The 23,375-nt window shown below is 38.6% G+C and overlaps 1 protein-coding gene across 10 annotated transcripts in view; it reads right to left on the bottom strand.

The window, feature by feature from the left end:
* SYNJ1 (synaptojanin 1) overlaps positions 1 to 23,375 on the bottom strand; it is a 91,148-nt gene that overhangs the window by 48,083 nt on the left and 19,690 nt on the right. For all 10 annotated transcript variants that reach the window (XM_040484036.1, XM_040484029.1, XM_040484032.1 and 7 more), the window contains exons 3-11: positions 19,235 to 19,321; positions 17,368 to 17,635; positions 13,615 to 13,840; positions 12,441 to 12,524; positions 6,545 to 6,606; positions 5,427 to 5,523; positions 4,132 to 4,301; positions 2,996 to 3,077; positions 339 to 491 (exon numbers count right to left, since the gene is read on the bottom strand). In XM_040484036.1, the coding sequence (XP_040339970.1) occupies positions 339 to 491; positions 2,996 to 3,077; positions 4,132 to 4,301; positions 5,427 to 5,523; positions 6,545 to 6,606; positions 12,441 to 12,524; positions 13,615 to 13,840; positions 17,368 to 17,635; positions 19,235 to 19,321 (1,229 nt within the window). The remainder of the gene's footprint in view (positions 1 to 338; positions 492 to 2,995; positions 3,078 to 4,131; positions 4,302 to 5,426; positions 5,524 to 6,544; positions 6,607 to 12,440; positions 12,525 to 13,614; positions 13,841 to 17,367; positions 17,636 to 19,234; positions 19,322 to 23,375) is intronic.

Below are 23,375 nucleotides of genomic sequence, written 5' to 3'. Positions count from 1 at the left end.
TTTATAATCAAAACAAACAACATAAAAAGTGAAACAGATACGTAAGGAGAAATCATGAAACAAAATATAAGCAATACATATGTAGGCCTAACGGATTATCACCAAATGACTATGTCATACGTAAGACCCCCCAAGCTGAGGGACATTACTCTCTTCTACCCAATCATTAGTATCCGCTACAGAAGGAAGTATTAAAGAGGACACGGAAGGATAATAAAACAGAACTGGAAGCAGACACCTATAAAAGCCCAACTGTTAATTTAAAAAGAGACCATTTAAAAGTGTCATTGAAAGCAAAATGAGGCTCTTTCGTCATGTCAGGAGAAACCTAGCTCTACCTTCGCCTTTCCTTCGAGGGCTCCAGTGCCCGCGTATATCTTACTGATCGAATCACCATTCACGGACCACATTGACCGGAAAACTTCCAGAAAGCGAGTCACCAGCTGAGGCTTTTCGGCTAAGCCAAGAGCTTCCAATTGTTTAGCTAGCATCTAAAACAGCAAAAGAGAAACTTCTGTAAGTATGTTAATACATTAACTGTGATGAGACTTTTCAAGAACGACAAGGTTCAAACCAAAGTTTGCATTTTATAGGGCCATGTGGGACTGGATTTTGAAAACCTACCAATTTACGAGACTAACTGTGTTCTGTCCCACCATTTCAGTTTGTCATTGAATCTTACAAGTGTCTTAATATTCCCTTGTAGTGATTAACAACTTCTTTCTGGTTAAATGATGAAATTAACCTCATTAAAATATCTCTGTAAACGTCTCTGTAAAATGCCACACTTATTATGAGCCCAGTACCTTTAGGGCTTGATTATTGAGTTTTTATTCTTGTACTTATCTTACCTTGAAAAGGAGGCTGTCACAATGTACAGAAGTGTGAGAGATGGACTGATTGTTCACTTTTATTCAACAGCATGCAATAAAGCACAGGAAAAAAAAATCTGGCTAGGTTATTTAAATACAGAGGGAATTAATTTAATTTTTTGATTGGGTTCTACACATGTGGGTAATTAAAATCAAGAGATTATGAGAAAAGTAGAGTTGCTCTTGAACTGTCACAAAAACAAATAAATTAGTCCTGTTTCTGAATAAAGTCATGGCAGTCTTTCATGTATAAAATCTATATTGGTAATGTATATTACAATGTATATTGTATATACATTGTATGTACAACGTATATTACAATATTACAATATACAATGTATATTGCAAGAATGCAAGGTCTTCAGGCTGCCCCAATTCCTTCATGGATAACAATAAATGTCTCTGGAAGAGTCACTGGTTTTTACTCTGAATGAACTTTGGCTTTGAAATTTGGCAGTCAGAGCAAGGTATAGTCCTTACCCAGTCTATTTGTCTTATTTGGAAGCCAGTCATATTCTATGCCTTGCATTTTTACTTAATTCCTTGCCATTTGTGTTTTATCTGCAAGTATGATTATCCATATTTAGAGAGGGATCAAAAACTAAAATAATATAAAAAACACTAAACTAGGTTCATTTGATTACCTGGAGATTTGCACCAGAGGTGCTCTTGGCTTGCATGAAGAATAAACCAAAATTAGCCCCTAGGACTTATTTTATCATTTATAGCTCCCTCTTTTCAAGGAATTTGGCAAAACTAGTCTTCGCCCTGGTTCGGCTTTGCCTACTTTAGCAGTACATTTTGTAAACAGTCAACCAATTGCTACATATGAGGGAGCTCTCTCACACCTAACTACCAACAGTGGATAGCTGGCTAAGTCAGATTCTGAGAACTAACACTTGTTATACTTCGAGTAAAGACTTTCAAACATTTCCATAAGTTCACTCTCAGAATCTAAAGAAACGTATTCAGCCACTTAAAAACACAACTCAAAACAAACCCAAGCCATGCGATTAATGTCAAGTGACTGACCGTCTGCTTTCACTTTTCTTGTCTCTGTCATATTTTCTACATAAATTATAATCATAAGTCTCAATGACAGAATTTTAAAGAGGCAAAACGGTAGAACCTATTTAGCTACATGAACAGAACTGTAGCTACACTTCTGTAGCAGAGAATTCTACACACTACCCTTTCATTTTTGAGACAGAAAGAACGCCAGCTGCAGAGTAGCTAATGAGCCAATGTCCTGGCCAAATTTAAGATCATTCACCGGAGGAAATAAGAACGTGTTGTTTCCTACTCCTGTTTTTATAGTATCCGAGAACTATGCTAAGTTCCTATGACACCAAATGAAGACCCACCACAGCCTAATGACCCCCGCTCCTGCATAACAGGAAAGACCTAGAAAGCTCAGCATTGCTGCTTTGTCATACAGGGAGACTATGTCTATATTAGACTGAATTTATGGATAGATGGCAAAGAAAAACACTTTTAAACAAAGACTTCGTTAGAGAAGCTGAATCTCATGCACTCTCACTGCCACTAATAACCATCCATCCTGTTTGCAGCTACTGATTTGAAAACACTGTAGAAACTGCATCGGGTTACCGACGGTCAAAAATCTAATCCCACAGAATGGGAAAACAGATCCTCACCAATTGTGAAGAAATTACACAAAGAATAAAGGCCGATATAAATTATGTGTGTGTGTGTGTGTGTGTGTGTGTGTGTATGAATACAATGTTTAAATTGTACTAAAGCAGACAATAAGCAATATATATATAATTTTTTTTCCTTTCCAAAAGGCAAAAGAAGCAACTGTTGGAAGAGTATACATAGCAGTTTTTCAACAGAAAGCTAAGGAACGATACAGGGAAACATCAGCTACCTGAAAAGAGTGTTTGGAACAGGTAAAGGAAATATTTAAATGAAAAGGAATTGGGGGGGGGGGAGTTAAAAACATACGAGAAGTAACAAAATGCCTTTAGTGGAGCATAATTTCATTTTATGAAAAGTAACTAATGAGAAACATAAATATTGCAAAAGCACTGAATGAGGCATTTGATGCAAGTCACATACATCCATCACAACTTACTACTACCACCACTATCATCATTTACCTCTAAGCCAAGGAACGCCTGCACACTATTTGTTCTATCCAGACAATCCAAGCAGTTTGTTCGAACTGTGCCACTCTGGCATCTGCAACGAATTCAGTAAAGTGTCACAGCTAGTTTGAAACAGAAATAAGAAAGCTAAAACAAAACAAGGAAAATTAAGGCGATCACCAAAATACGACATCCACTTTCTGCCCCTTTTTATTACTACAATGTTCAAACATCCAAAAAAGATGAAAGAATTTTACAGCGAACATCCACACACCCACCATCTAGATTCTGCAACCGTTAAACATTCTGTCATATACTCTTCATCGCCATCTATTTATCCATGCCCACTTCTTTCTAATGAGGCCCGTAGTCAGGAGCTAAACATACATTCGGATTTATAACCGCAGGGCTCTTTGCACATAAAAGACGATCAAATATATATGGAAGAAATTTTAAAAACCTAAGATCTGTTAGCTCCACCAACCTACACACATTCTATGGCACTGATACTAAATTTCGCACAAAGTCGAAAACTAAAAATCGGAGCTTCGTTCGCTAAAGTTTACTTCATCCTATACTCTGAACTTCATTTTTTCAATACTTCCTTTCCTCCTCTACTTCATTATCAAAAGCTGAAGACCGAAATTGTGCTAAAGCAGACAATAAGCAATGTCTTTTACTTCTATTTGCATATAATAGTCCTTACTGAGGTCAAGGCATAGTAAAATATTAGTTCTAAGAGAGAGGCAGAATAGTCTCCTAGATAACAGCACGAGAGCTGGAGCCAGGTAAATCCTCGCTCTAACACTTTTTAGCTATGCAATCTGGGGCAAATTAGAGCCTATGCCTCAATCTCCCCAAACGAAAACGGGGATAATAGAACTTCTTCCTCCGACTGCTGTTACAGATACACGTACAGACTGAGTATACTGCCTGGCTCATTAGATGTGCCCAATAATAGAAGGTATTATTATTACCTATTCAGTTCTAAAGAAAGAAAAACAAGCCTAAAATCAAGTATAATAAAGATATTTTACTTAATTATAAACTTTGATATAAAAAAAAGTAATTCAAGAGTTCTGCGTTAAGAATAATTTTTAAAATATAGCAAAGTTCCAACTCAAAGAAAAGAGAAACAGCAGTCAAACCTTTGAACTTCACTTCCGTTGAAATAAAAAAATCCATAATCTACAAACTTTTGGACTTGAGGTTTAAGAACACTATGTAATTTTTCTGCCTTTCCTCCTTTAACCATTTGATGATAGTCAAAATTCACCATCTGGATGTCAGCAGCATGTTCAGAAGCTTTCAAATGACTCTGAAAGTAAAAAGGCAAATACTCATCTAAATGTTAACTAAATATGATCTTATCAAGTAATGTTAGAATGGAACCTTGCATTTTAAATTTAAACCTCAGCATGGTCCCGTGAAATCTCACTGATCTCACACAAAGCTCTGGTTGACACTGGCAGTAAAATGGAAAATTACTTGATGGTATCCAATAACATCTTTTTCGTGAAACCTCGCATACTGTCCCGGAGAGATGAGGTGACATAATTAACATCAGAGAACTTAAATAACGTTCTCATCTGGTTCAGAAAATTAAAATTACTTCTAACCACCAATGCTTCATTTTTTACACATTTAATAACTGTACCTGTTATAGAATCTCAAAATAAAGTAACTGATTTAAGACAGAACCTATTAAGAACCAAAAAATTCACGTTTTTATACTCACACTGAAATGTTTTAAAAGTCATTCTCTAAAGCATAATCTGTTTATTAACAATATTTATTTCACAAGCATCACACAAAACAGTCAAACAAGTTACTTTCTGGACTTCATTAGACTGAACTTCAGAAAATGTTCTCTGTTTTGTTTAATTTAGGCTTATCATCGTATGGAACACCATCATTGCTATTAATTCATTGTTGCTTTAATAATAAGCATTGATGAAGAATACTTTTTCTTTAGAAGTTGGGCATATATCATTTGGGTTCATCTTTACTCGCAGTTCTCGAGTTTTCTCTCATTGGTACGAGAAGGGATGGTCTTACGTGCAGTATTCACCGTATCATAGGTTTCAAGCCATGACTATGGTTTCTAGGAAACAGGCAGAGGCAATGCGTGGATGGAGAAGGAAACCGTCCGGTGTCTTTTTACCAGTGACAGATGAACACTTTTCAGAGGGGAAGACATTCTTCTGCTTTTCCACAAGATAAATAAGTAACATTTCAGAAAACAGAGTCAACTGCTTTGGAAGCTTTCCCTAATCCTAATGTCAGCAACATTACACAAAACTGTTTCTTGGTAGCCCAAAGAGTTAATGGTTCCAACAGGTACCCAACCTTTTCCTAGGAAGTAAGTTCATTATTGCGCTACTTAATTTTTTAGTATCATTCTAGGTGTCCACGGAACAGAAGAAAAGTTGATCATGCCTACCTGGAAAGCCTTACTTAGCATATGTTCACCTTCCTTAGATCCAAGCAAATTTACTATTATTTGTTTACCATATAAGCTTTTAAGCGTTCTAAAATGCCTGTTAAAGAAAAGAAAGAAAGAAGTATGTGTCAAGTGGTGGTCGGAATTTTTCCCCCAACAAACAGAAATCCATTAAACAGAGCCTACAGGGCAGTATTCTACACCTCTACAACTGGCAACACTGGATAGATTCATTCCACAAATCCGTTCCTCTCAAAACTCTGAATTTATGAAGCTTCAGGTAAGGCCCTTTCCTCGCTGACTCCTCAAAGCTGAGACTTCCGTCTGTGCTGGGGCTGCCGGACCCGCCCAGCCCCCTCTCCCCTCTGGGAGGCTGGTGCCAGACAAGAGCGGAGAACGCAGGCCACCCAGCTTGGGAGGGCAGCTAGGGCAGAGGGCTGCTCCTCATGTGAGGACAAAGCATGCTCCGTGGGCATTAGAGAGACCTCCCTAACCATTCTAGTCTTAAGAAAAATAGGCCCCAAATAGGTGTTTTTTGTTTGTTTCTTTCTCTCCAGCTTCTAACCATTCCAGGGGTTACAGAGCAATGCGTTCCTAAGGAAATGTAACATGAGCCACAGATATAATTTTAAATTTTCTAGAAGGCACGCTAAGAAAAGCAAAAATAAACAATGAAACAAATTTCTATATTTTATTTAACCCAATACAGTCAAAATACCATTTCAACATGTACTATAAAACAAATATTAATAAGATATTTTACCTTTTATTTTGCACTAACTCTCTGACATCCAGTGTACATGTTACACTTACAGTACATCTCAACTTGGACCAGTCACGTTTTAAGTGCTCAGTAGCTATATGAGGCTAGTGGCTACCTTATTAGACAGCATATCCAAATAGGTTGTTTTCAGACCAAGAGATGAAGACCCACAACCTAGTGCTACCAACCCCCAAAGTCATAATACTAGGTATCACCTTCTTCTGATTAAATTAGAAGTCAGAAGAAATTTTACTTAGGGCCAAAACAAGCAGAAATGAATCGGTAAATACAATAACTAGTTCGCTGCTTAACGATACCAAAACTGAGAGCATTAGGTAAAAATAATCAGTCTTACCTGTCAAAAGCAGGTGCATTGGCTTCAAATCCCCTTGACATACGAACACGATGAGATCCCACCTACAGCGAGAGAAATACATGTAATCATACCAAAAGCTGACGTGGAGACAAAAGAAATACCATTGTTTATAATATGTGATAATTCATTTGCTGAACACACAATACTACATTGGATAATTGATGTTCATTCATATTATGGTTTAAAAGAAAGACAAGTTCAATGGGTTTCCTTTCCCTTTATTTTTAAAAACATGACCTCGTAAAAAAAGGACAGAAGTTATAAGACACCATTACGAAAACTCATCAACTAACAGGAATTTTTACTTATGAAAGATACTTCTAAGAGGTCTTTCATACACATTACCTTGTTTTAAGCTCAAACTACACATCCTGTGTAAGTGAACACAGTACTGCCACTTGGGCAATAAAAAAACTGAAATGCAGACTAGCGAAATAACCTGCCCTCTTAGGTCAACAGAACTAATTCCAAAAAAGATTCACATGAGGATTTAGGTCCCCTGAACTTGATTCCTACTCTTCCAAGCTGCCTACAAGTACGAGGTCCACATATTTTTTTTCTTTGTTATGCTAAATGCTCTATTCACTCCTCTTTCATCCAAAGATCCAACCAATTCAAAACACTGTTTCTGGAAAACAGACTTTCTAAGTCAATCTCACAGTCACACACATAGAATCAGAAAATATGGGTGAAGAGAATTGAACAAGATGGAAAATATCTACCTTTCTGTTTTGTTACAGTTTTTCTTTTCTCACATAGGAGAGTAGCAGAAAGATGAGACAAAATTAAGAAAGAAATAAGAGGGGCGCCTGGGTGGCTCAGTCCAGTTAAGAGCCAGACTCTTGATCTCCGCTCAGGTCATGATCTCATGATTCCTGAGAGCAAGCCGTCCGGGGCTCTGTGCTGACAACATGGAGTCCACTTGGGATTCTCTCTTCCCACCTCTCTCTCGGCCTCTCCCTCTCCCTCTTTCTCTCTCTCTCAAAATAAATATTTTGAAAAAAAGAAAAAGAAAGAAAGGAAGGAAGGAAGGAAAGAAAAAGAAAGAAAGAAAGAAAGAAAGAAAGAAAGAAAGAAAGAAAGAGAGAGAGAAAGAGAGAGAAAGAAATGCCAAGAAAGAAAGAAAGAAAGAAAGAGAAAGAAAGAAAGAAAGAAAGAAAGAAAGAAAGAAAGAAAGAAAGAAAGAAATGCCAAGAAGAAATATAACAGTGATACCAGATTATTTCCCTGAACTTCACTTTGCAACATTTCCCCCTGAGGTCTTGGGATCAAAGTTTCCCCAGAATTCATTCTTCCTGATCTGAACACAGTGACTTTAAGGTGGGCCTGAGAAGAGGGCTACCAAAGCAGTCATACAGTTCGACACATAAAATCAGAAAATAAGCTCTAACATGCTCATCCAATTAGAAAATTAACAGTATTATGATTCATTAAACATGCTTCTGTCCTGATAAGTGAGACAGTCCAATAACTCTCCTGTTAATCAGTATTCTCTCTTTAATGTTTCTTCCTTTCAATAAGAAAGTGATTAGCCTAATGTCACATCTATATTCAATTTCACTTTATAGTGCTTAATAGTCTTTACAAAATTTAAAAATTTTGTGCGACATTAAGCATTCTAGACTGAAGAAAACTCAGCAGAAGTCAATACCTTTTCTTTGGAGTTTTCTCAGGTAATTGCCTATACCTCTATAAAAGTCCAAGACTTTGCATTGTGCTTACTGATTAATATTTATCTTGAACAGTATGGCCAACTGTCAAGAAGGTAAAAAAAAAAAAAAAAGAATGGAAGTTCTGTTTTTCAAGCAATGGCTGTGCTTTTTCCCCCACTGTCCTGCTCTTCAACACATATTATATAACCAGTTATATATCATAACTCTTAGGGTAATATGCTGGTCAACTTGACTGGTTTTATCACTCAGTTAGGCTTTAAGACAACTGCCTAAAAAAATTCTATAGTCAAGGAGCTCTTACATCAATTGTCATGAAAGTAGTACTCTAGAAAGTTTTAAGGCTTTAAACAATCATAAATTTATAAAAAGTCATACCAAAGATCATTTTTAACAACCATTTAACCGGGTGGTATGGAGCATCATTTTCCATCAATATTATTGCTTCATGTTCACATATTTCTAAGACTTCAATTCAACCAAGAATTGAGTGTGCAACGCTACCCTAGACATAGATCTGATGATGCTTGCCATCTTCTAAGACCAAGGTAAGCTACAACATAATGTCAGAGTAACAGTATGAAGTGTATATGTGAAATAACTTCAGAGAAAGGAAGTCATAAGTAAAACGAATGAGCTGCCACCCCTTAACGTATCATTCTTACCCATGTAGCACATTATGGCAACTCTTCTAATTCCTCAAACTGATTCGTATTGACATTTGCCTTTTCCACAAAAGGCCTGACTCCCCAGATTGTAAGCTCTCTCTGAAGCACCAATATAATCTTCGAATTTCTCACAGTACACGACAGTGTATGCCCAGTATAAAATAATATACATTGGAGGGACTTAAGTATTTAAGGAACAGATCAGTGTGGAGGAGTAACTGAATCCACTCAATGAGATCTGAGTTGGCCATACTGAAGGAAACACCTTAATTTGGGGGGCAGAGGATACCTGTTAGAAAACAGCAAGGCACGAAGTTGGATAGGCAGAGGAAGGCAGATCCTGAAGAAAAGGGTGTCTGGTAGATCTGATGAGTAGAATGTATCAAAAGTGGGAAAAACTACCAGTTAGAAAGACCAGTTAGAAAGCTGTGAGAATCTTCCAGGCAGGAAGAAATCCGGAGGACCCTAACTGGGATGGATGGTAAGAGTGGAAACAGAACGAAAGGGAGAGCCCCAGTACCTAGGTGAATGCTGGGGCTAAGTGTGAAGGGTTACCTTCGCTGGTTCAGGACTGGCTGTTGGAGCACATGGGGTTGAAGATGCTTCAAGGTCAACAGAATAGGATCAGGTACACAGAAGTTCTCAAATTTGAATGGTAAGGAACTTGGTTACAAATACAGATTTCGGGCCCCATTCCAAGAGATTCTATTTCAGCTGATGTGAAGTTGAGGCCATGAGTCTGTATTTTAAAATAACCTCAGATGATTCCTTAAAATCTTATAATTAAAAAAACCTCAGAGGAATTAACTGTGGAGGATAAGAGACAAGCCAAGGGACAAGTGCCTAGGCATCCTCTCTGTCCAGGCCTTCTGAAGTGAGACATCTCACGAGGCAACACTAACATCAAGAAACCCTAAAATTAATTCCAGTCCTGGGTGCCTGGGGGGCTCAGTCAGTTAAGTCTCCAACTCTTGATTTTGGCTCAGGTCATGATCTCACAGTTCCTGAGGTCAAGCCTTGTGCTGGGCTCTGTGCTGACAGCGTGGAGCCTGCCTGGGATTCTCTCTCCCTCTCCCCCTCTACCACTTGCGCGTGTGCATGCGCTCTCTCTCTCTCTCTCTCTCTTTCTCTCTCAATGAACTTAAAAAAAAAAAAAGTTTAAAATTAATTCCAGTCCTGAGAATACACAGGATACCTAATAAGCACTTCCAACTACTCTGTCAAAAGTCTTTGTTTGTCTTCTAAAGGAAAATAAATTTGGGGACTTCATATTTTTATTTTTAAAAATAAATATCTATTTTTCAGTTTTTTTAATCAATTCAATATTTTCATTCCTATATTACCTACTCTTAGAATGATAGGGAAAATGTTTTTCTGTAAAGGATACTTACGAAACTAATCCATTTCTGTTCAAAGAAAGGCTGATTTTAAAGACTACTAAGCTAAATAGTTGAGAACCACTTAGTCGATCCTCACCCAAGACAACAATAGGCCAGCTCCGTGACAATTTAGCAAAGCTGTTGGACTATCTCCATGTCTTAAAAATTACTATCAAGAAATGCATGATTTAAAAATCTGTAGTTTTCAGCCCATAAACAATAGGACATTGGCCAGACAGACTGTTTGGGCCAGCCACAGAACACAGAAGGAGGGAGGAGGGTAACCTCACCCAAGGAGGACCCCTCAATGTTAACTACTCAAGATCCAACCATATTGAATAATCAAATACTGTGATCCTGAGCTTCTAATAAAATATCACAGAAAGCAACATAACAGAGGTTATTACCATTTCTTACAGTAGCCTATCTCTAAAGCAAAAGCATTCAACTTGCATCAAAACAACGCTTTCAGAATGTTCTTCAAGCAAATATTCCAGACACCCTTCTCTGATCACACAGGCTTAGGAGAAGTGGAGTAGGGTTGGTGTTCTTTCCCAAAAGAGACTTGGAGAGAGACAGATCTACTTAAGTTATCCCTACATGCCAAAGAGAAAACCTGCAGAACCAAAAATTCTTGACAAGAACTCAAGAATTGTAACTGCTTTTAACCCTTGTTAATTCTTGGCCTGTCTTACATAAAGTGCGGTACCACGAAGGTTGAAATGGTCTACAATCTCTCTCTACCACAGCCAGCCTAAAATGTAAGAGATCCAGCTGTGAACTAAAAGGAAGCAAGATTTTTTTTCTGTCCATTTTCTAAATACTATAGGCTAAAGGGGCGCCTGGGTGGCTCAGTCAGTTAAGCAGCCGACCTCAAATCAGGTCATGATCTCATGGTTTGTGAGTTCCGGCCCGGCCCCGTGTTGGGCTCTGTGCTAACAGATCAGAGCCTGGAGTCTGCTTCGGATTCTGTGTCTCCCTCTCTCTCTCTGCCCCTCCCCTGCTCACACTCTGTCTCTGTCTTTCTCTCAAAAAAAAAAAACAAATTAAAAAACTGTTTTTTAACTTAGTAGATAATACATACTAGAAGCCTAAAATGAAAATAACTTATACTTTAAGGACTAAAGATTTCTGAATAAAAATAAAATGCAAAATCACATTATTATGGGTAATCTAAAATTATGAACTTACATGAAAGAATCTTATATTTTAAGTATTAGATATTTATATCAACAAAGTTTATTTTAAAATTTTTTTTAATGTTTATTTTTGAGTGGGGGGAGGGGCAGAGAGAGAGGGAGACAGAGAATCTGAAGCAGGCCCCACATAGTCAGTGCAGAGCCAGATGTGAGGCTCGAACCCATGAACCGTGAGATCGTGACCCAAGCTGAAGATGCTTAACTGACTGAGCCTTGAACCCAGGAACCATGAGATCACGACCTGAGCGAAAGTCGGATGCTTAAACCCAGGCATCCCTGTATCAACAAAGTTTTAAAAAAAATCAGAAAGCAAACCAGAGAACGTATTAAAGATGACAGGTCCCTATAAATTACAAAGTAAAATTTCAGTAGCGGATGTATTATTGATAACAGTGGCTAACCCTTACACAGTGCTGCCCATGGGTGCTAGGCATTGTCTTAGTACTTTTCATTTTATCCTTACAACCCTATGAATAGGAACTACTACTATTATTATTCCCATTTTATAGATAAGCAAACTGAGACACAGAGGAGTTAAACCACTTGTCCAAGATCACACAGCTAGTAGTGGCAGAGTAAGGATGCAAATTGAGAAGTCTGGTTTCAGAAGCTTTTTTTTAACTGCTACATTCTTCTACCTAAAGAGACTAAACTGCTATATATTAAAGATACTGAGATAGTAAATATGAAATACCATGAATATCAGTGTGTTATGGAAACATTAAAATTGTAATATTAAATACAGCAGTTGAATTTCTATGGACATTTGAAAGAACATTAAAGGAAAAGCATCTAAGACAATTTCAGGAACTCGTGCATTTAGACCCTAATTTGTGAATCTAGCTAATATTACTAGACTGAATAACAGAACTATCCAAGGAACTAACGAACTATCCTGAGAGCTTAGAAAATATGGGAAATATTCAAGAGAAAAAAACAAAACAATGTTAAACAGATACCTGCAACCCTGGTTGCTCCCAGAACAATGGAACAGACCCCCGGATTTGGATGAAAGAAGAAACAGAGTCATCTAAGTACACAACCTACAGAGAAAAATAACAGGTGAAACATTTGCACAAAGGTATTACCTCTACATCACAAAGACAAATTTACTACTATCTGTTGCGTGCGACTTATATCTTATGACCAATCTCTCCCACACAACTGTCCTAACAAAATATCCGGGAGAGGCTACTAAGGAAGTTTGGCTTTCTTCTATTGAGTGATAGTTTTTCTGTATATTAACCAAAAAAATAGTAAAAACATAAGCACAAGAAGCACAAGTCTTAAAAAGGAATTCCTTCTAAATCTCAATATTTTACACACATACCTTTATATTTAATTTTTTTTCTTTAGTTTTCAGTATTTTTCAAAAACTAATTTGAAGAACTGAGTTGGGCTGGGGGGTGTGGCCTGAATTTACAATTATACAGTTTTGAGCCAAAAGTGTCATAATTCTTTTTTAAGTTGTTTTAAATTCAAGTATAGTTAGCACACGGTGTCATATTAGTTTCAGGCATACAATAGAGTGATTCAATGATGATTTCTCAGTGCTCTTCAAGATAAGCCCTTAACCTCATTTATCTATTTCATCCACCCCTTCCTTCACCTCCCCACTGGCAACCACCAGTTTGTTCTCTGTCTTTAAGAGTCCTTTTTTGGTGTGTTTTTTTCTTTGTTCGTTTTGTTTAAATTCCACATGAGTGAAATCAGATGGTATTTGTCTTTCTAGCTGAAAATGTCATAAGTTTTCATTTTAGATGATATCCATATCTACCTTTAAAAGAGCTGGGTTTGATTTCATTTCATACACACACAAAAACCACTTCTGTTAAGTTGTCTAGCTCTATCATTGAGGATTTTTAAAATTTAATACCAAACTGTACCGCACCGACAATGTCATGCTAGTTAGTAAACCCCTTGTTACTCATTTGAACAGCCACACCTAAGTTTGTTTATAAATAAATCTGTTTCAGGGAAGCCTTTTTTCAGGCCAGAAGGGAGCCAAGAACCACCCCGAAATGGCATTACAGATGTGAAAATGAGTTCTGAATCAGATCAAAAACTGTGGTTCTATTAGTTTCTGGCCCTCGCATCTAATACATGCACGAAGCAATATAAAACACTACGTACCTGTTCTGTTTCTACAAAATTAGCAACGTGGCCGTCATCATTTGTTCCCCGGACATTAAACCTGGTCCCAGCTCGTTCACAGCTGAGTCTGGAAATGAGGCAAGCCTTGGCCTGCTTATGAGCAGCATAGATTGTTCTGATTTCTACTCCCCCACACATGAGGCGTAATAGCCAGTCATCACAATTCACGCCGTAGTGCTTGAGGTGCAAGTGCAAAGACTGATTCCTAACAGGAGAGGAAGAACTCATTAGCTCACTGAGTGCCAGCTAACACGGTATAAGCTTCAATAAAGCAGTGCTCCTGAAGCATTAATGTAATGCTATTCAATTAAGAGACACTACAAATAAACCAGTTCATTTACATTTACCATGCTAGGAATCAGATGAGGCAATAAAATGCGATCCTCTGGCATGTGACCTATGGTCCGTAGAAAAGAAGCAGATCTTTTATGTTTTTAGTAGCTGTGCCCTATTCTGCTGTCTTTTTATATAATGTATATATAACCTAACTTTTCCAAAAAAAGGATTTCATACGCATATCCCCATCCCACTTTATAAAGCTTTACTCTTAAGGCTCAACTTTAATAAGGCTCTATTTTAATTAATTTTAATTTAAATAGCCAACTGAACTAGTAGCTACCATATTAATACATGTCTAGAGTTTTCCATTACTCCAAGGAGTTTAGCATTCTATGGAACAGAGGGGGCCTGGTTTTCAATTTTTTTTCCAGGGCAAAAAGTTTTATTCTGTGTACTTACACAGAAGCCAAATGATTAGGAAACAGCAAAGCAGAGTCGCTATGGCTAAATCAGGGATACGGGCTGCAATCCTGCCCGGCTGGCCACCTTCTCATCCCACAGACTGCCTCATCTGGGTTCTCTACTGGAGCCTTACTCCTCCAAAGAATGTATACGGAATCTCCCAACCAACCTCTGACCAAGGAAAGTATAATGTTGTGCAGAAAAACTTGGGTCTTTTCAGATAACAAGGTGTCTTATAAAAGTGAATTTTCTCTAATACTGAAGTCTGGTTCAGGGCGCCTGGGTGGCTCAGTCGGTTGAATGTCTGACTCTTGACTTTGGCTCGGGTCATGGGATCGAGCCCCAGGTCAGGCTCTGTGCTGAGCATGGAGCCTGCTGGAGGTTGTCTACTTCCTTTCTCCCTCTTCCTCTGCCCCTCTCCCCCGCTGGTGTGATCTCTCTCTAAAATAAAAAAAATTTAAAAAAGTAAATACAATTTTAAGATTACATTTTAAAAAATATTGAAGTCTGGTTCTCTGAGTTTTAAAACTCTTCTATTTTTAAGTAGAGATTTTTCTTCTTTAGTGCTCTGCAGTATCTTGCTGCCTTAATCATAAATACACAGCAATACTACTAGACCAGTAGTAGCACAGCCCTCTTCCCCCCCAGGGTGTGGCTGTGGTAGAGATAAAACAGATGTTGGTGGTCACGTGCAGTTCTGGTAAACCATCCATTCAAGAAAGTGTACTGGAATGTGAATGAGTGGTGAGATCACTATCGGACGAACACTGAATCCAGCAGCCATTACGTATTTTCAAAATACGACTTAGGCTTCCAAACTTTCACTATTACCTACGCTCATCTGAGGCGAAATTCAAACTGACCGTGACCCAGTATGTCCAGATGCCATAGTGAGTCCCATGTCATGGCAGAGGTATACAAAACTTACTTGTCCCCATTTAAATGGAAGCGGGAGCCTGTGCGTTTGTTCAGATAAGAGTTTCTCTGTCTGCCATCAGTTTTCATTTTCCTTTGTTGCCAATGTGTTGCTGCTTTAATTCTATTGAAATTTATAAACAACTCTCAACTGGCATCAGCTTCAAATCTCCAATGGAGTAAAACAACTTGGGTTTTTATAATAGGCATTTGTGACTCTGACAACAAAAACTTACTTGGCTGTATCCTGGAAAATATTTCTACTAAGCTACAAGAGTATGCATAATAAATGCATAAAACTTTCATATTTCTGTTTGAAGGGAAGCTCAAGAATCCCAGTCCTGGGGCGCCTGGGTGGCTCAGTTGGTTGGGCGGCCGACTACAGTTCAGGTCAGGATCTCGCAGTCTGTGAGTTCGAGCCCCGCGTTGGGCTCTGTCCTGAGCACTCAGAGCCTGGAGCCTGCTTCTGATTCTGTGTCTCCCTCTCTCTCTGCCCTTTTCCTGCTTGCTCTCAGACACACACACTCTCTCTCAAAAATAATAAACGATAAAAAAAAAAAAAAAGAATCCCAGTCCTTAGCAAAATGATGTAGAAAGTGTTAAGTGACCAAAACTCATCTTTGGTGTTTTAGTCTCCCCTTTGTTCCACCTGACTTCCACTAGACAAACTCCCTCAATCTGTTATCTAAACTTGTCCCCACCTTCAACCTTAATTGAACGAAATGGTAAATAAATGATTCCCACTGGCTAAACTTGGCAAACGTGCTTAATTGCTGATCATTGAGCCAATACATCTGCACCTGCTTAAACTTCTAATTATAGCAGGAAAACTTTTATCTCTTAATCTAAGGATTTTGGGGTTAAGAATGAGCAGGGTGGGGGGTAAAAAAGTAAGGACAGCTGCCCAGCCCAGCTGCTATCATCGTTAGTAACTTCAATGTCTCTTCCATCAGAAAAAGTATAGGGCTGATATGGACTCTATGCCACTCATCTGCCCTATTAACCCTTTCCCCACCCCTCCATCATCTCCTCCTTTGTGAGGCTCTAAGTCTCTGACTACAGTGCACTAGAGTCTTTTTTCATTCTGCCCTGCTTCTCCTCCACGCTACTATGCTGGGCCAAAAAACTTCCATGTTAGCTACAAAATTTTTTCTAAAGTTAGTTTCCTATCCTAAGGTTGTTGTTGGCTTTGAGCCTTCTGCCAGCCAGGGCAGATGGGTCAGACTTGAACATGCTACTCAAGGACCATACAGGTAAATGGTGGAAATGGGGGGTGGGGGTGGGGGAGGAGAGAAAATATACAGGAGGAACACCTTGAATCTGAACTACCAAGGGAGACCCAAGAGCACAGAGTCATGGACTTTGGCCTTATAACATTTGTATACATAATGAAATATAATTGGTACATGATGTTAAGGAAAAAAGTCAACATCCATGCTGGCTGTGGACAAGGGAACCTCTACAGTAGAAATGTGGCCTCCTCCAATAAAGCAGTACTAATTATAGTCACGTGTGCTCACCCCCTTTGTGCACACTTCGAACAAAGCACATTAATGCATAAACATGAAATGGTTACCTACTTAAGTCTTATTTTATTATAGTACTCAGTGTTATCCTAGTATACCACTTCTTCATAGTCGCTTGCTCTTGAACCAAGATTATCTACCTATAATCTTTCAATTAAAAATAATGTGATGCTGTCTTAGGAAAACAGTACTGCCAGAGGAAAGATCTCAAAACTAACAGCGGGTAAGTATCAGCAACACACTTCTACTACAACTAATTCATTCTTAATCTTAAAATAAACATCTTGAATATATTTTGGAAATGAAAGGTCAGTCTGGATCAGGGAGAGCAAATGGGTCTCGTGTCACATGAGAGCTTCGACAAAATGACACTGGATGCCTGTGCTGCTCGGCTGAGGATTCTGGAGCAGGAGGGAGCGGTGTGCCCCATCAGCAATGCCCATCCCTGCTATCTCTGGAAATTACTGCTGAACACACTATAACCCAAACCACCAAACTCCTGCACAGCAAGCGCATGATTACAAAGGGGAAAAATGTAACACGAACTCACCAGAAAAATCTATTATCGGTTGTGTGTTCTTGCATGCTACGATGTGCGTTAAGACTCAGATCTAAACTGACTCCAGATGCAGACCACGCAAAATAAAAGTTTCCCGAATTCAAAACTTTTCGCACTTCTGAAATCCGATCCTCATCTGAAGAATCAATTCGTAGTGATATAAATTCGGTGGAAGTAACTCGGAAAACCTCCGATTCTTGAATTTTTCCAACAGACATACATCCAGTGACTAGGACCAGATAATGTAACATAGTATCACCTGCAAAAACCAAAGAATTAGTTGGATGAAAAGTCTCAGTATTTCTCAAGCTATTCAAAGTTTCTTCCAACTTTCTTGTCATGTTTCTAACTTTTTAAACCAACAGCACGGTTATTTTAAATTGACACGGACATGTTTATGTTTACAACTGCATTTTGGCAAGACTTGAAAAAAAAATCCTTGCTTGAGCACATTTAATATAATGAAGCTATTATATTTAAACATATATAAATTATATCTTTTATAAATTTATATTTATATTTTTGTATTTATATTTTGTATATTTAAATGTGTATTTAAACATTAACAGAATAATCTCACATTCATGAAATGTTCCTCTACTTAATCTGAGGATATACAAAATTTGTCAAATAAAAAAATATGTGTTATGCTCCCCATCTTTCCTTTATGACTGTGAGGAAATCCAGATAAGCATATAAATGTGAGAGGTCTTTGTAAATAAACAGCACAGCTGGAAAAAAAAAAAAAGCTATATAAACGGGAGCTGCTGCTGCTGCTATGTGGGCAGAAAGCCCCTGGTAACAGTTTATAAAGCAATTTGGTTTACAAAAACTTTCATAGAGACTTTTCGCTAATTTTGACAAAATCCTTTGAGATGAGTATGAAGGTGAAATTCAGCAGCGGTGTACCTTGAGCGTGGGCTGTGACGAGGCAGAGGTGGCCCTGGATCCTGGCTCCACTACTTATAATCCAACCCAACTTCAGGGTGTGAACATAACCCGACCTGAGATCTGCTCCCTTATAAACCAGCACTAAAATGAATCTCACTGGACTGTGAGGAGTACCTAAGACAGTATTAGTTAAGCACCTGGCACAGGGCTTTACGTGTGATAGATGCATAACAAGTGACAAACCTCCACTTTATAGCCCAGTACGCTTCAGAGTATGGCCCATAACCTGTCACAGTGAGAGAAGACGCTTGTGAAATGAAAATCAGTTACCTTGCCAAAGTCACTGTTTAGTTTAGCGGACCTTTTTTCTCATAGTAGGACTTTATCAACGAAGGAAGCCATGTGTTGATCTGCATGATGTTACAAGCTTCCTTATCTCATCACAGACCAATAGCGAAATGGCTCACGGACTGGCACCGGGTCTTGGGCCACACTTCCAGCCATACGGTTACAGACAAACGGGTAATCCCAAAGGTTACTCTGCAGCCCACGGTGACATTAAGTGGCAGAGACAGATTCAAGCTGAGACCTTTTAACTACAAAGCAGATGTCCTTTCCAGTATAAACCAGGGTAATCAGTGCAGTTCTCACTAAAACATCGTTTCCGAAAGCACTGAAACAAAGAAAAAGGGCGATGCCCTGATTTTCTCTTTTGACCACTGATACCAATCCTTCAAGCGTTCACACAGAATAATGTCTCTGGAACTTAAAATCACGAGAGCTTGAGTATGTAGCATACCTTTCAGTCAACAAACATTTCCCCAAGATTAGCATAATTAGGATTTAAAAGATGTTACCACACTTTCAGCTCACATATGGAGTCTGAAATGATAAACAGTCTCCCTCAAATCCTTACAATTAAAACAAAGAAATGAAAAAGATTAATTATATTGAAAAATTAACTTACCAAGATTTAATCGTAAAACACCTAAGAGTCCATAAGCATCAAGCACTTTGGAGTATGTACCCTTGATTGCCTCTTTTTCTGCAGATGCTACAAAAAAAAGTTTCAGGGTAAGAAAAATGGCCTGAAACATCAGATTCTATTTTGTTATGAAGCCAGAGTTTCTCTAAATCTGATATTCTATTTTTTTAAAAAAATGTTTAACGTTCATTTATTATTGAGAGACAGAGAGATACAGAGCGTGAGCAGGGGAGGGGTAGAGAGAGGGGTAGACACAGAATCCGAAGGAGGCTCCAGGCTCTGAGCTGTTAGCACAGAGACTGACGCGGGGCTCGAACTCACGAACTGTGAGATCATGACCTGAGCCAAAGTCAGTCGCCTAACCAACTGAGCCACCCAGGTGCCCCTGATATTCTTTTTTTTTTTTAATCTGGTATTCTTTATTTTTTTTAATATTTTTTCTAAGTCCATTTATTTTGACACACACACACACACACACACACACACACACACACACACACACGGCAAGCACAAGTGGGGGAGGGGCAGAGAGAGAGGGAGAGAAATCCCAAGCAGGCTCAGTGCTGTCAGTAGGTGCACGGAGCCTGACGCAGGGATCCAACTTACAAACCAGGAGATCATGACCTGAGCCGAAATCTTAACTGACTGAGCCACCAGGTGCCCCTTAAATCTGAGATTCTTAACATAAATGCTCGCATAAATTATTGTCTCAAACAAGTAACTGAACTGTCCTTCTCAAAGAGTCTCAAACTAAACTGTCCTTCTCAACTTGTTCCAGCACCACTGCGGTCTCTCCCAATGACCTAAAGGACTACCTTTAACGATAGTGATATGTTCTGGAGGTTGTTTCTGAATCACCTTCTCCGTCTCACTGATTTGTTTGCCCACCTATGTACGACCAGCACTACCCTGTGTTATCACACCCCAAGGGAAAACATCCAACTCCTTCACCAGCAATCTTTCAGAATCTGGCCTCAACATCCTCTTTCAGCTTCATTTTTCATCACCCCCCACCTCTTTCCTCCTGCCCCTGCATTTTATGTTCTCACTACATTAAAGGGTCTCCTAGTGTCCAAACGTGTGCAATCTAGCCTTCTGCCAGCAAGGCTCCACCTAACTTTCACATTTACAAACAGGGGCACAAGATCACTTTCTGTAAACCCCCTCTTTACCTCTACAGGCACAATTCTTTCACAGAGCTCCCTCTTCATGCTGCCAAAACACTTTATATGTACCCATCACTTGTTTTTCCCATTAACCAGCCTGATCCTTGAAGGCAGGAACAATGTCCTATGCCTCCTTTTATCTCTGACATTTAGATTAGTGCTTGAAACACAGAAGATGACAAATGTTTAAATGATAAAAGCTAATGGCCACACTTGACGACAGAGTTTAGCACAGGAACGGAAATCTTCAGTTTGGCCTTTGTCTTGATTCATTTCTTCTGCTATAAAGCTAATGTTATCTTGCTAACGAATATAACCCACAGAATAATATCCCTAGGTCAGGCTGTTGTGGTTCCTCTGCTGAAAAACAAAAACAAATCATGAAACTTTAAAGGAAAACTCTTCCTAGTTCTCAGCAAATATACTTATTAAAAATCTGACCCAAAAAACCCCAAAGAAATATAAATCACAGCTAGTATCTCAAATGGACAATTCCAAATAATTCTAAAGACTACAAATCTAGAAAGGTACGATTCTCTTTTTCATCCTGTCCTTTCTCTTCTATTTCTTTCCTTCTCTACTGCTCTCCCTTTCCACTTTCTACTCCACACCCTCAATTCACCTCTTGGCTGACCAGTTCCCTCCTTATTTACCTGTGTCTGTTGCCCCTATCTACCCCTTTTTCCTTTCCTCATTTGTCTTCGATGTAGAATTATAGAACATTTTGGCAATAGCATGTGTTCCACATTAGAAAAGCATGTTATTACATCCTATGGCCTTCCCATTTCCCCTCAACCTTCACTGCCAACGAAAGGGCTGTCTTCTCAGCCTACTGCCTTGCCTAATACTCCTAGTGCTTTGTATTCAAGAGCTTCTCTTCTGCCCTGAGCTCTCCTCTAGAGCTCTACAGACTATCTCCTCTTCCCCTGCCCGCTTTACCTCTTTTCAGACAATCTACTCATAGGCCTTCTTCCAGTTAACCCACTTCTGCCTCTGAATGAGTTGTCTTCTGCTAGCTGGCCACACAGGCTAAAACTAAATTAACTGCTCAATCACTCAATTAGCTGATCCTGTCACAGTTTTCTAATATGCTCATTGTTAAGTGTGGGCCTTTACCTTTATCAAAGTACCCCGTATGAAATTAGGGAGTGGGTAAAATTTCACCAAGCCATTAATAGTAGTTACAGGGGTTTGCATTTCAGCATTCCTAGAGTTCTTCTTCTTACTATTATACCACAGGTTTAAATAACAGTTACTCCTAACATTAAATGACAAGCCACACAAATACAAAATGTCAGAGCATTAATTTTAATTTTATTTTGTAAAGTAAATCAAGATTGCCTGCCCCTCAATACTGCCTCATTAAGAGCACCACATGTACATTAAAGCAAACGCTGGAGAGGCTTGTTATATCTCTGATGACAGAAGGCATGGCTTCCTGGACAAATATAAGAGATTTAGAGGTTAATGCTCTAAATACTTAAATACCATCACTAATATAGTAATACAGATATTACTAGACGTATCAGTCTCAGCAGCAATCACCATTTGGGTTCAAACAACAGCAACCAGTAAGATTAGAAAGAAAGCTATAAATCATCAAGATAGTATGGTAGTGGCACAAAAACGGACAAATAGGTCAATGGAACAGAACAGAGAACCCAGAAATGGACTCACAAACATATGGCCAACTAATCTTTGGCAAAGCAGGTAAGAATATCCAGTGGGAAAAAACACAAGTCTCTTCAGCAAATGGTGTTGGAAAAACTGGACAGCGACATGCAGAAAAAAGAACCTGGACCACTTTCTTACACCATACACAAAAATATACTCAAAATGGATGAAAGACAGGAACGTTAAGACAGGAAGCCATCAAAATCCTGAAGGAGAAAGCAAGCAACAACCTCTTTGACCTTGGCTGCAGCAACTTCTTACTCAACACGTTTCCAGAGGTAAGGGAAACAAAAGCAAAAATGAGCTATTGGGACCTCATCAAGATAAAAAGCTTCTGCACGGGGAAGGAAACAACCAGCAAAACTAAAAGGCAACTGACGGAATGGGAAGAGATATTTGCAAATGACGTATCAGATAAAGGATTAGTATTCAAAACTTATAAAGAACTTATCAGACTCACCACCCAAAAAACAAATAATCTAGTGAAGAAATGGGCAAGAGACATGAATAGACACTTTTTCAAAGAAGACTTACAGATGGCCAACCAACACTTGAAAAGATGCTCAACATAACATCACTCATCATCAGGGAAATACAAATCAAGATCACAATGAGATACCACCTCACGCCTGTCACAATGGCTGAAATTAAAAACTCAGCTGCATTAGAGAGAATGCAGAGAAGGAGGAACCCTTTTGCACTGCCAGTGGGAACGCAAACTGGTGCAGCCACTCTAGAAAATAGTATGGAGGTTCTTTACTACTATCAACACTAGCCAAAGTATGGAAAGAGCCCAAATGTCTATCAACTGATGAATGGATAAAGAAGATGTGGTATGTATATATATATATATACATACACACACACACACACGTATATATGTGTGTATGTATATATACGTGTGTATATGTATATACATATATACATACGTACATATACATATATACGTATATGTACACATATATACATATACACATATACATATATACAATAGAATATTACTCAGTGATCAAAAAGAATGAAACCTTACCATTTGCAACAATGTATATGGAACTAAAGGGTATTACCCTAAGCGAAGTAAGTCAGAGAAAGACATATGATTTCACTCATATGTGGAATTTAAGAAACAAGACAGATGAACACAGGGGAAGGGAAGCAAAGGTAAGATAAAAACGGAGAGGGAAACAAACCATAAGAGGTTCTTAAATACAGAGAACAAACCGAGGGCTGTTTGTAGGATGGTGGGTGGGGGGTGGGCTACATGGGCTATTGGCATTAAGGAG

Source organism: Herpailurus yagouaroundi, unplaced genomic scaffold (genome assembly GCF_014898765.1).
Source record: "Herpailurus yagouaroundi ecotype Mexico unplaced genomic scaffold, PumYag 162, whole genome shotgun sequence".
In the NCBI taxonomy this organism is placed as follows: domain Eukaryota; kingdom Metazoa; phylum Chordata; class Mammalia; order Carnivora; family Felidae; genus Herpailurus; species Herpailurus yagouaroundi.
Note: the sequence above shows the minus strand (reverse complement) of the source record. Positions and strands in the feature narration are given on the sequence as shown.